Source organism: Amblyraja radiata, chromosome 47 (genome assembly GCF_010909765.2).
Source record: "Amblyraja radiata isolate CabotCenter1 chromosome 47, sAmbRad1.1.pri, whole genome shotgun sequence".
NCBI classification, from domain to species: Eukaryota; Metazoa; Chordata; class Chondrichthyes; order Rajiformes; family Rajidae; genus Amblyraja; species Amblyraja radiata.
Window position 1 is genome coordinate 127,362 of NC_046002.1, and position 11,718 is coordinate 139,079.

An 11,718-nucleotide genomic window follows, 5' to 3' on the forward strand; every position below is an offset into this window, starting at 1 on the left:
TCCCTTAATTCCTTTCGCCCTAAGAGCTAAATCAAACTCTCTCTTTGCCATGGGGTTTGCTGGATATAGTGGATATTGATCAATTTAATGGCAGTGAACTAGAGCCATTGATAGTCATGCTACAGAAAGCCCAATGACCTTGAATTTTTCTTCTTATTTATAACTTTTCCTTTCTTAACAGGCTGGATGAAGAGTTAAATGGAAATTCAGAAACCTAGAGAATCTGATTTTTCGTTTTTGGTGGAAATCTACTGGATTGCTTTATATCAAATGTGGAAAAGATACTTTTTGAATAATAAGCATATGTAAGCAAACAATGTAAAAAAAAAATCAAGAATAGTGTTGGGGAATATGGATTTCTTTCAAGTAAATTTCCTCCCAGCACACTCTTAACAGTGGTCTATAACCATTGGAATAACCATCATAATTTTATAAAGCCTGGAGACCAAAGGTGGTGGGTTCAATTTCTAATACCTGCTGTGCTAGCTGTGTTCTGCAAAGGTGTTATAGTAAGACGAGGCACCTCGGGGTTGTGGAAGAAATACATTGACTTGGGTTCTTACTCTGCACCACCAACCAGCAATTACCTGCAGAAAAATGCTTATTTGTGGAAAGTGGGTGAAGGGAGGATTAAAAACTTGCACAGATCCTGAGAATTGGTGTGTAAGAATGGGCATGAAGAATGGTGAATTGGGTGTAAGAAGCAGATATGGCCAATAGTTATGCCAATATCAATTACCTCCTGCTATTTTCAATTAACAACAGCCAAGGTCAAATATACCAACAATATCAGCATAAACACACAGAGCGTGCCTTCTGGTAAGATATTTGGGATGGTTCTTTCTCGTATGATCCCAAATTAATTGAATGCACTTGTTCTTTTATCTATTTTGTTGATTGCTTATTAAGTGGAGAGTAAAGAAAACCGCTCTAATTCTAAATGAAGCCAGAAGACTGGTTAAGCTACTTTTTTTGTAACATATTGGAGAAGAAATAGAATCTACTACATGTGGGTTTCACATTTCTTAAATGCATCACAAATTAAACTAATTCTGACACCCATAGTTTTCATTAAATGGCAAATTGTAAGTTCCTCCCTTTCTTTTTGGGTTTGAACCACTAATAATTATAACTGCAACAAGCAATTTCAGTTTTGAGATTGAAAGAGATGACTAGTTTGTTGACTGAATGGTAATTCTACAATTTCTAGTATAGTCCTTGAGTCAGAGGTTGAACACAAGCTATCTGCTTACTCCCAGAAAATACCCCAATTCCAGTAAGTCAAAAATATCTTGCCTCTGTATATTGATCCAGGGCAAATGTATTCATGCCATTAGTGTTGGCAGAAACTGGAATTGAGCCCCATGTCAATCCTCTAGCCGACACAGGGAAAACGTCCATATTTTTATGATAAACCTCAGGAAAGAGTCTCATTAATACATACATGTGGTATGGAATGTCTACAAGAGTTTTATAATATTAGTACTTATCTGTTTTATTTTAAACAAAAATCTGTTTTAAAATACTAATCTTTTTGAAAATTCCATTTTCTCACCTCTTGAACAGAAAAAAAAAAGTGAACAGGAAGTTGAAATAAAAACCCATCCAAGTAAGAGTAAGGTTGATGAGAAAGAGGAAAGATAATCTCTAACCCCTGTACAATCAGAGAAGGTTTCAATTCAGTCTCTCCAATTTGATATACCATTCAGTGTTATTGTGGCTGATGTGAAGCTGACCTAGTATACTTCTCCGATCTTGAGTTCTTGCATCTCATCTCTTGAGTTGTCTCTCTCATAATCTGTAGGTGGAAACCCCTTGAAATCCATTTCATAACTCCCCAAATCCAGGAAAAGAGGTTAAGAGGATAGATTGATAAAAAGAAGATATCAGGGGAATGTAAAGAATACAAGATTCTCGACCCTAACCTTTCTATACTTTTAAGTATTCAGCTATGGGAACATGCATACAATTCAAGGGTTATTGATTGTGTAATTATTTCACTACTACCAGCTAATAGATTTAGAGTACATTGTGATTTTAAAATAACCATTTTTTGTTATTGAGGCATTTTTCACTTCAACACTGCACTGAGTTAGAAAGAACTGTCATTGTAAAACCGTTGGTGATAGATTCTCAATATTTTGATGGAATTAAGGATTCTTAAATTTGGAGTGTCAATCCTTCTGTGTGAATGTACCACTGTGTTCCCACAAGTCTTATTTGTTCGTGCCAATGTATTGTAACATACAAGACAATTCTACTTGTCTGCCATTATGCTTCAGTGTTTTTTGGAACATTTTCGTGTTTATGTTCTGAGCACGATGTTCTTGCACAATTTGGAATTGAGGTTGTGCCTTGTTGGAATTGGCTTGAATAAGTTTGTGGGAAATAGATGGGGACTGTGCCTGGTGCACAGATCTTTCTGCAATGCAGAGACAGAAATAGGATGGTTTTCATGTTGATAGAGCTGAGTGGAGGAAACAACCTAGGAGCTGGTTACATTTTGGAATAAGCGGCTGACTAAACTTGTCAAACAATACAAGGCACATTATTGCATTCTAGCTGGACCTTTGCACATGGATTGTCATGAACTGGGCTTGTGTGTTTCAATTGTTCAATTTTCCTCCAGTCACTGGAGGTTTGTGTTTGGACCATAACTGTAGATGTTCATATTTATATCACCTGTAGGAGAAGTATTAAAATACTATTGTATAAATGGCAATCGAGTTCAAGGTACATTTCAGTTTTGCAAATGTTGTCTTTTCTTGTATGCTTATTTTCTATGCTAGTTATGATAAATTGGAACTTATGAAAGTACTGTAGTACCGCAGATTTATATCATTGCCTTTTTCCAGCACCATTCAATTCTCTGCCACCGTCAGAAACCATTAAATAATCTGTGGAGAACCAGATTTATCAAGGCATCTTCTTGGAGTTGTATGAAAGCATGGGTGGAGTATTGCACACATCAAATTACAAGATGACATAGGAATAATATACTGAGCATATCTAAAATCTAAAGACTGGACTGGACTGCATAAGGTTAGTAATGAGGAGATTTTAGATATGCTCAGTAGATTAATAGAAATTACAAATGCTGGAAATCTGAAGGAAATACTGGAAACAGCCAGCAGGACATGCAGCATCTATGGAAAAAGGAACAGTTATTATTTCAAATCCAAGACTATTAGAAATGGGAAAGAGAGAAAATAAGTTTGTTTCAGGCTCGGAGAAGATGGGAGGCCAATAACAGCAGAAGAGGAAATCTGTCGTAGACCATAGGGGTTGGTGTGGTAGTTGGAGATAAATTATGCTGCTTTGTCTACGTTATGTGCTGACAATTCAGGATTGTTGTGCATGTACTAATGGAGAGAGAGAAAAATGAGTCAAAATCACAGATGGATGACTGGTAAAAATAACCAGTTCTGATGCACAGAATGTAAGAGCGAGTCACCAAACGTTGAAGAATTTGGTACGGAATACAGCAGGATTTGAACCGAGCTGTGATCTTGCTTGGGTGAATTTGAGATTAAATTCATGCTTCTGAGTTGGAAGTAGAGACATTTGCATTAAAAAACATGGAGAAATGGCCATGAAATTGAGTTTTGGGTGAAGATCTTACTGATAACTGAGAGCCTTCTGATGCAATATTTTGCCACATGCACTGGCTATTTTCTACTAGACACCATCTGTGATTTTGGTTCAATTTTTCCACTCCATAAGTACAGTCTGAGCTGGTATCACATTCTAGTGCTGGCAATACGCAACATAGAAGCGCATTTTATTTATTTAGCGAATGCAAAGTCCTTTAGCCAAGCAGTTGCCTCTTGATCTGCTGTATGAAGGGTGACAAGTCCTCCTTTGAGTCTTTGTTGAGGGCATGCTTCAATGATGTGTTGCATTGTTTGCTGCTCTCCACAGGCACACCGTGGGGTTGGGCTGCTGCCCCATTTGTGAAGGCTGGCCAAGCAGGGGCCATGTCCAGTCCTGAATCTATTCAGCGTCGTCCACTGCTTCCTTGGGAGATTGGTGCCAGGGACCGGTAGGGTGGGGTCTGACACCAGATGTTTATTTGGGACGTCCTTGGACTCCCATTCCCTTTTCCAAGCTGATTGGATGGTGAAATCAGCTGGTGGTGGGTTCTTCCAAATTGGTCGTCTAGATGGAAGTCGAGCAGTGGGTGGGTTGAAGATGTCCATGTGAATTGGCAGGTGAGGGGAGTTTTTGGTCTTTTGGAGCATCCTTTGAGTGAGGACTACTCGCCGGATGTGTGGAGGGGCTATGTTGGATAGGACAGGGAGCCAGGGGAGTGGTGTTGAGCGGATTGTTCCTGTGATGATCCTCATTGTTGAGTTCAATTGGGTGTCCACATGGTGTGTGTGGGATGACCTGGACCAAACAGCGGCACAATATTCGACTGAAGAAAATGCAAGGGCTAGTGCTGAAATGCGCAGTGTGGGGGCTGCTGCCCCCCACTTTGAGCCAGCAAGCTTACTGAGGAGATTGTTTCTGGACTTCACCTTAGCTGCTGTTCTTTTAAGATGTTCCTTGAAGGATAGGGTCCTGTCAAGGGTCACTCCGAGGTAGGTTGGAGTGGGGGCATACTTCAGTTTGGTCCTGCTCAGATAGATGTTTGGTTCTCTTGTGGCTTCTGCATTATGGAGCAGCATAATCTGACACTAATGGCAACATTAACCCACTTGGTCTTGCCTTATCAAAGAAATTCCCTTTGTCCTATCCATACCTCATTCTCCTCTGTAACCAAAAATGAACACATTTTCTTTCTTGCCTCGTGTCTCAAAACTGAAACATTAACTTTATTTCTCTTTCCACAGATGCTGCCTGATCTCAGCATTTACAGTAGTTTCTCCTTTTATTCTGGATTCTCAGTGTTTTCTTTGGAAAAGAGAAGGCTAAAATATAAATTGCAATATATAAATAAACTAATTGAAAAGATGAATTCCTATTTTTCATGGTACACATGGAGCATAGTTTAAGCTAACTGGTAGAAGGATTAAAGGGGAGAAGAGATTTGTTTTACTCGGAGGGGAATGAGAATACAGATCTCATTGTCAATGCTGGCTGCAGAAATCTCGAACATATTTAAAAGTACCTGGATGAGTATGTTGTCACATGGCCTGACTGTGCCTTACATTTCTATAATTCAGGAGCAATGAGTTTTGTTGTAATGAGAGGAAAGGCTTTGACATTTTGAAGGACAAATTTTACAAATTATAGCAGGTGGAAACAGTTTGGAGAAGTTCAATTAGCTCTAATACCAATATAATATAAATAGGCACATTAGCATGGCGGTTATGTTTTAAACCAGAGACACACAAGTCTGAATCTCATCTGGTGATGTTAAATTCAAGTAATTAACTAAATCTGGGATTCAATCTAGATACAGAAGGCATAAATCGATTGGATTGAAGTACAAGATCACGAAGTTCCCTAACGTCCGTGAGGGAAGGAAATCTGATGTCCTTAACTCATCTAGCTTTGAGTCATAGAACTATATAACATGGAAACATGACCTTCAGCCCAAACTGTCCATGTGGACCAAGTTGGTATCCTCGGGTCCTCCCATTTGGCTCTCTAAATCCTTATCCATGTAGATATCCAAATGCAAGCATGCCAAAGGCCTTCTTCACCACCCTGTCCTCCAGAACTGCAAAACGACACGACTCCAGACCCATAAGTGGGATGGACTATTAAACTGCCTGTTAAATTAGAGATAGCAATAGCCACACTCCCTGAATGTTTAATATGTATTTGAATCGTACAGCACTGGAGACCATTCAATCACTATATGCCAGCCCTATGAATGACTCACCCTCTGCTTTCACACATGATTTACAAATCCAATTTCCTGTTTGAAAGTTGAATCAGTGATCAATTAACTTTCAGACAGTCCATTCTGGATCAGCAATAAAATCCTTCTTCACTCTCCTGGCCTTTTATTTGGGTTTTTTTCACCTGGATCCTTTGCTTTGCAACCTTCCTGCCAGCATAAATAGTTACCTGAGCCAGTTGTTTGATGGAAGATCAGAAACGTTTAGATGCCCCTATCATTTGTAGATGCGGCCTCTGTAGTCCGTAGCTACAGGATGGATGTGGTGTTGGAAAAGCCAATCTGAGCCATCCCACTGCCTGGCAGTTCTGTACATGACGATGGTGGCTCCTGGTTCTTTGCAGCTTTTTGAATAACTATGCTGAAGAAATTACACCTCCGCAAGAGTCTGTCATGGCATTGTCTTGGCATTTGTAACCCATTGACTCCCATGATGGGGATTCCCTTTATTTGTGCAGGTGATGAATTAGTCTTTGCAGGTGGTGAATTACTATGATTAGCGACTAGGATCACATCTTTGTTCTTGGTTTCTTGGTCCTCCAAAATATTCCAAATGGAATTTAAACTGGAGGTTTAAACTCCAAAGGCATCAGCCGCCTGAGCAACTAGGTAGCCATGTCACCTTGACCAAACATCCAGTTCTCACAGTGGCCATACTTCGCATTATTGTACTTTCTCTACCCTTTGTGGCCAGAGGTAACCGCATCACATGAAGAGATCAAACACAACCGACGATATTTTAAGAACGTGTAGACGGTAATTGTTGAAAAGAGTAAGGTCAGGATTGTCCAGAATGATGACGGCGTTGGGCTGGCGAGCGGACAACTCGGTGTTTGGGCGGGAAGCCGCGCGATTGGTCAGGGTGTGAGCACGAGGTACGTGACGGCAGAAAGGGCGCCCTTGGATACGCGCGCGCCGCCGGCAACCGTCGCTGCCGCTAATGGCCGCCATGATGGTCGGTGCAACCCACGTCTTACCGCCTGAGGACACAAGCGACAGCTATGCGACTAGCGACCTTAGTCTTCTTGCTTGTGCAGCCGATGCTGCTCGGGGCCACGCTGACTGCCGTGCGGGAACAGACGAAGGTGAAGCTGGTTGAGGAGATGAAGGCGCCGGGTAACAGTGCGCAGTCGCTGCTTATCACGACCACCGGCAGCACCCAGCCCGCAGGCGTCCAGCCCGTCATCGCCCTGCCCGCCATTGCCTCGAACGGTAGCGCCCTGCCCGCCATTGCCTCGAACGGCAGCGCCCTGCCCGCCATTGCCTCGAACGGCAGCGCCCTGCCCAATGCCACCTCGACCATGGTGTCCATCATCGAGGCCAGTGACCAGGCTACCGTGGTGGTTGCCATAGCGAGCAGCAGCAGCAGCAACCACTCCACTGGTCGCCAGCCCACTAGTACCCAGCCTAGCAGTGCTGAGTACACCTTGCTTGAGGCCTCGGCCCATGTTGTTCTTTCTAACTCCACCCGTATTGCGACGGGGACCCTGAATGACATAGCAGCCCTCCAGACTGATGTCCCAGTGCCAGTGAATAGTGGCGCAGAGATTGTGATCATCAATTCAAACGGGACGGAGACGGAGAGTAGGATGCCCATTGTGCTAAGAGTTGGCGACGAGATCATCATTGCCCATTCAGAAACAGGGGGCAATGATACGTCGATACCCATCGTGCTGGGCGGTGGTGGCGGTGGGGCTGAGATCATCATCACCAACTCCAAGGAATCTGAAAACTCCAGTTTAACTCCAATTATCTTAAATAAAGGTGATGAAATAATTGTTGCCACCTCAAATGGGACCAATACTGATAGTGCTTCATCCCTCGTAATCGGCAATAGGTCAGAAATTAAGATTACCAGGTCTGAAAACAGTAACAACTCTGTCATTTTAACCAATGGCAGAGAAATCATAACCAAACATTATTCAGATACAAATGCATTAGATGAGCGTGTGGTCACTGCGGGGAATGAAAATACTGATAATGTGACAGTCACCACCCCAAGTAAAATAACTGAAAATATTGTTGTGGCCAAAATAGAGGAACATAAATTTAGCATTGTGCCTGACAAACACGTGACCCAAACGGTGGGGGGAAATATAGAAATCACAAAATCACCTGAGCCACAGACTATTGTGATCTCCCTGGACAGCTCTTCCTACAGCTGGGCTAGATGGAGCGCTTGGTACTGCAACTGTCTGAATAGCAGCATGTCCCGTATTCGGGGCATCATGGACACAAAGACTGGCATCACTCTGCATTCCAATGACTACCAGCCCAGCAATTTCCAAAGGAAACCATGCAATTACAAGGTGTGTAACTGCAGCAGACTGGACAAGCAGTGCCATCTCAATAATGTAACGTGTTTGGACTCAAACCCTTACACCTGTGTGCTGAGTGACATTGCCTATCAGGAGGTCATGGACTCCAAAGATTACTGGAAAAAATTGAAGAAGGGGGTCCAGGCCCTCTATCATAAAATCAAGACTTTCCTACAGAGAAACACAAAGGATGAGACTTAAGTCAATGAGGTAAGGCACCTGCAGAGTGAGAAGTGAAATGTGCAGTCTGTTTCAAAACTGAATTTGATGTGGATGGTTTTCAATGTGTTGTTGGGTACAACATGGAGGTTATCAACAGTGGTAATTTTCAGTTAAAGGACATTTCGACCAAACCTTATACACTTCCTCTAACCACATCTACTGCATTCGATCCTCCTGCTGCGGCCTCCTTTACACCAGCAAGACCAGGCTTAGACAAGGAGAAGGTTTCGCTGAATACTTTGACTTGGTCAGCCTAGGCTTGCTGGATCTCCTGGTTGCTAACCATTCAAATTCCCCTTCCCATTCAGACCTTTGTCTGGGCTCCTTCATTGCCAGAGAAGTCAAGAGGATTTAATTTGAGGAACAGAACAATTACATTCTTACTTTTTGCAGCTTTAAAGGCCCATTAATATAATAACACAAATGTACAATAATCAAGTACCCTCCCCGGGTACTTTCCCCTGCAACCTCAGGAAATGCAACACCTGTCCCTTTACCTCCCCCCTCGACTCCATCCAAGGACCCAAACAGTCTTTCCAGGTGAGACAGAGGTTCACTTGCACCTCGCCTCCTCCAACCTCATCTACTGTATCCGCTGTTCCAGGTGTCAACTTCCCTGCATTGGCGAGACCAAGCGCAGGCTCGGCAATCGTTTTGCTGAACACCTCCACTCAGTCAGTCGTAACCTACCCGATCTCTTGGTTGCTCAGCACTTTAACTCCCCCTCCCATTCCCAGTCTGACCTGGGCCCCTCCTCCATTGTCAGAGTGAGGCCCAGTGCAAATTGGAGGAACAGCACCTCATATTTCGCTTGGGTAGTTTGCACCCCAGCCGTATGAACGTTGACTTCTCTAACTCCAGATAGCCTTTGCTTTCTCTCTCTCCTTCCCCTCCCCCTTCCCAGTTCTCCTACTGTCTCTGCCTACATTCTATCTTTGTCCCGCCCACCCCTGCCCCCCCCCCCCGACATCAGTCTGAAGAAGGGTCTAGACCCGAAACGTCACCCATTACTTCTCTCCATAGATGCTGCCTCACCCGCTGAGTTACTCCAGCATTTGTGTCTACCTTCAGGATGACGTGTTGCCTTCCTGGTGCCAAGCTCAGGGATGTCGTGATAATATTAAACTAATCTATGCAGATCCTCACAAAATGACTGTTCCATTAAAGCCTGACTGTTATTTGCTGCTAACGATGTCAGGCCTGAAAAAATCACTTCTTTACCTGTACACAAACTTTTAAGCTGCACTGCTACCCTTATTCTGCTTCTGCTAAGCCTGTTGGGCCTGAGAAGTAAAGATGACAATTGAGTGAAAAAGCTGGAAATACTTAGTAGGCCGCCAGTAGACCAAAAGAATATTTCATGCATGATTCTTCTATTACTTGAAAGCTCAACAACCTGAACTTTATTCGCCATCAAAGTTACTTGATCTGCTGAATTCTTCCATTGTTAATCACATATTATAGCAGATTATTTTTCAGAATAGAGGCCTGTGACCAGACCTACATGGTGTATTGCAGAAATTACAAAACACAATGGGAATTGGGGCCCCAGTGTATGGAAAGGGAGCGTTAGGATTGCAAGGGGGGGAGAGTGGGAACCTAGATGGGTGATGGACGGGGTTGAAGATCATTTTGCAGAGGAGCACTGTTATCAGGTCCTGACCTTGGCCTGTGGGAAAGAAGTCAAGAGGATTTAATTTGAGGAACAGAACAATTACATTCTTACTTTTTGCAGCTTTAAAGGCCCATTAATATAATAACACAAATGTACAATAATCAATAATACAATAAAAGAATAATCATTAATGCTGACCGTAAATAAAATATGTAGATGTTTGAGTTACCGAACCAGGGCGTGATGCAATCAATCAGTATGCTTCCTACCCCTAGAAGTTCGATAAAGTCTTCAGCAACATACTAAATATTTTCAAACTTCTGAGGAAGTGGACATGGTGATGAGCTTTCTTTGTGGAAATTAGGATGGAGGCAAAATTGAAAGGAAGCACAGGAATTATTACCTCTGTTTATTAACATGCATTTTATTCTGGTCCTGGTAACAGGTTGTTATGAATGCAGAAAATCTGTTCAAATTGCATATTGCCATAGGGATATAATTTATTACGGTTATTTTGTTACCAGTGAACTGTTAAGAGTTGCCAACTTTAAGGCAAATAAGATTTCTTTAATAAATGAATAAGAATATTGTGAAACTGATTATTCACTGCGAAGAAAAAGTGCCAGAGAAACACTGTGCCGCAAAGCTGTGAGAAAATGTATAATTGTGTAACAAGCTAGTATGCCCTCTACTGTTAAATAAGTAACCAACATTGTGTTGAAGTTCAGACATATTGAATGTTACAAATAATCGAGGAATTGAATAGGATAACTTTATAGTAATGCACTGGTTCTAATACTGTACTTTGCATTCACAAACCATGGGATAAAATTGTGCAATCTTATTCTTGTTATTTTGGTTAATATGCTCAGAAAGTGTTGATGATCCCCAGTTTAAATGCTGCTTGAGCCATTGCTTTATTTTTCTTATCTCAATTTTCCCAACAGGAGCAGTGGGCAACTAACCTCAATATCAATAAAGAGAATGGTTTGGACTGCCACAAATATTCTGCAGAATTTTACTGCTGTGTATCACAGAGTGATTCTCTGCACGATCTGTATAAATTAAACACAATATAACTTAACTTTGTGTTTGTGATCATTATTCTGGTCACCATTTGAAAATGAAACCTTTATGGAGTGAAAATGATGATTTGTTAGATGTGATGGTCTCTATTGCCTCTTTGGCACAAATTTCTCACCTCCCTCATTTTATATATGTCATTGTTGAGGGTAATGGATGACTGGAACATGATCAGCCTTTTCAATCTGGCTCAGAATCACTGCAGCCACAACACAACAAGGGGTAGTGGGTAGGTGGAGGGGGGGAGAGAGAGAAGAGGAAGAGGGTCAAGAATAGGGGGAGATATGGAAATATGCTAGCAAGGGATATATAAGTAAAAGGTTGAGGAATGGTGTGAGATAAAGGGTGAGGATGTGGTGGGGAAGAGGAAAGCACAGAACTTGTGATGGGTTGAGAGCATGTAGAGGGAAGGGCAGGGGTGGGAACACATCAAAAGGAAGAATGGAATTGTAACCTATAATTGTGAGCATAGGATTACTGCTGGTTTGTGTAAAATAATTGAAAATTATTTATATTTTCTCAAATAAAATCCGTTTGTCATACAGAAGCAGCGGAGTTACCCAAAAGAATAGTGTGTGAGAAATCCTAAAGTGTAAAGCTCATGCAGACAAAGAGAATCTGTAATATGC

General features: G+C 42.1%; 1 protein-coding gene across 1 annotated transcript in view; it reads left to right on the top strand.

The window, feature by feature from the left end:
- Nucleotides 1-2,817, top strand: part of LOC116968911 (BCL2/adenovirus E1B 19 kDa protein-interacting protein 2-like) — a 28,260-nt gene extending 25,443 nt beyond the window's left edge. Inside the window, exon 10 of the mRNA XM_033015893.1 lies at nt 182-2,817. Coding sequence (XP_032871784.1) covers nt 182-218 — 37 coding nt within the window. The 3' untranslated portion in view covers nt 219-2,817. The remainder of the gene's footprint in view (nt 1-181) is intronic.
- Nucleotides 2,818-11,718: the final 8,901 nt, after the last annotated feature.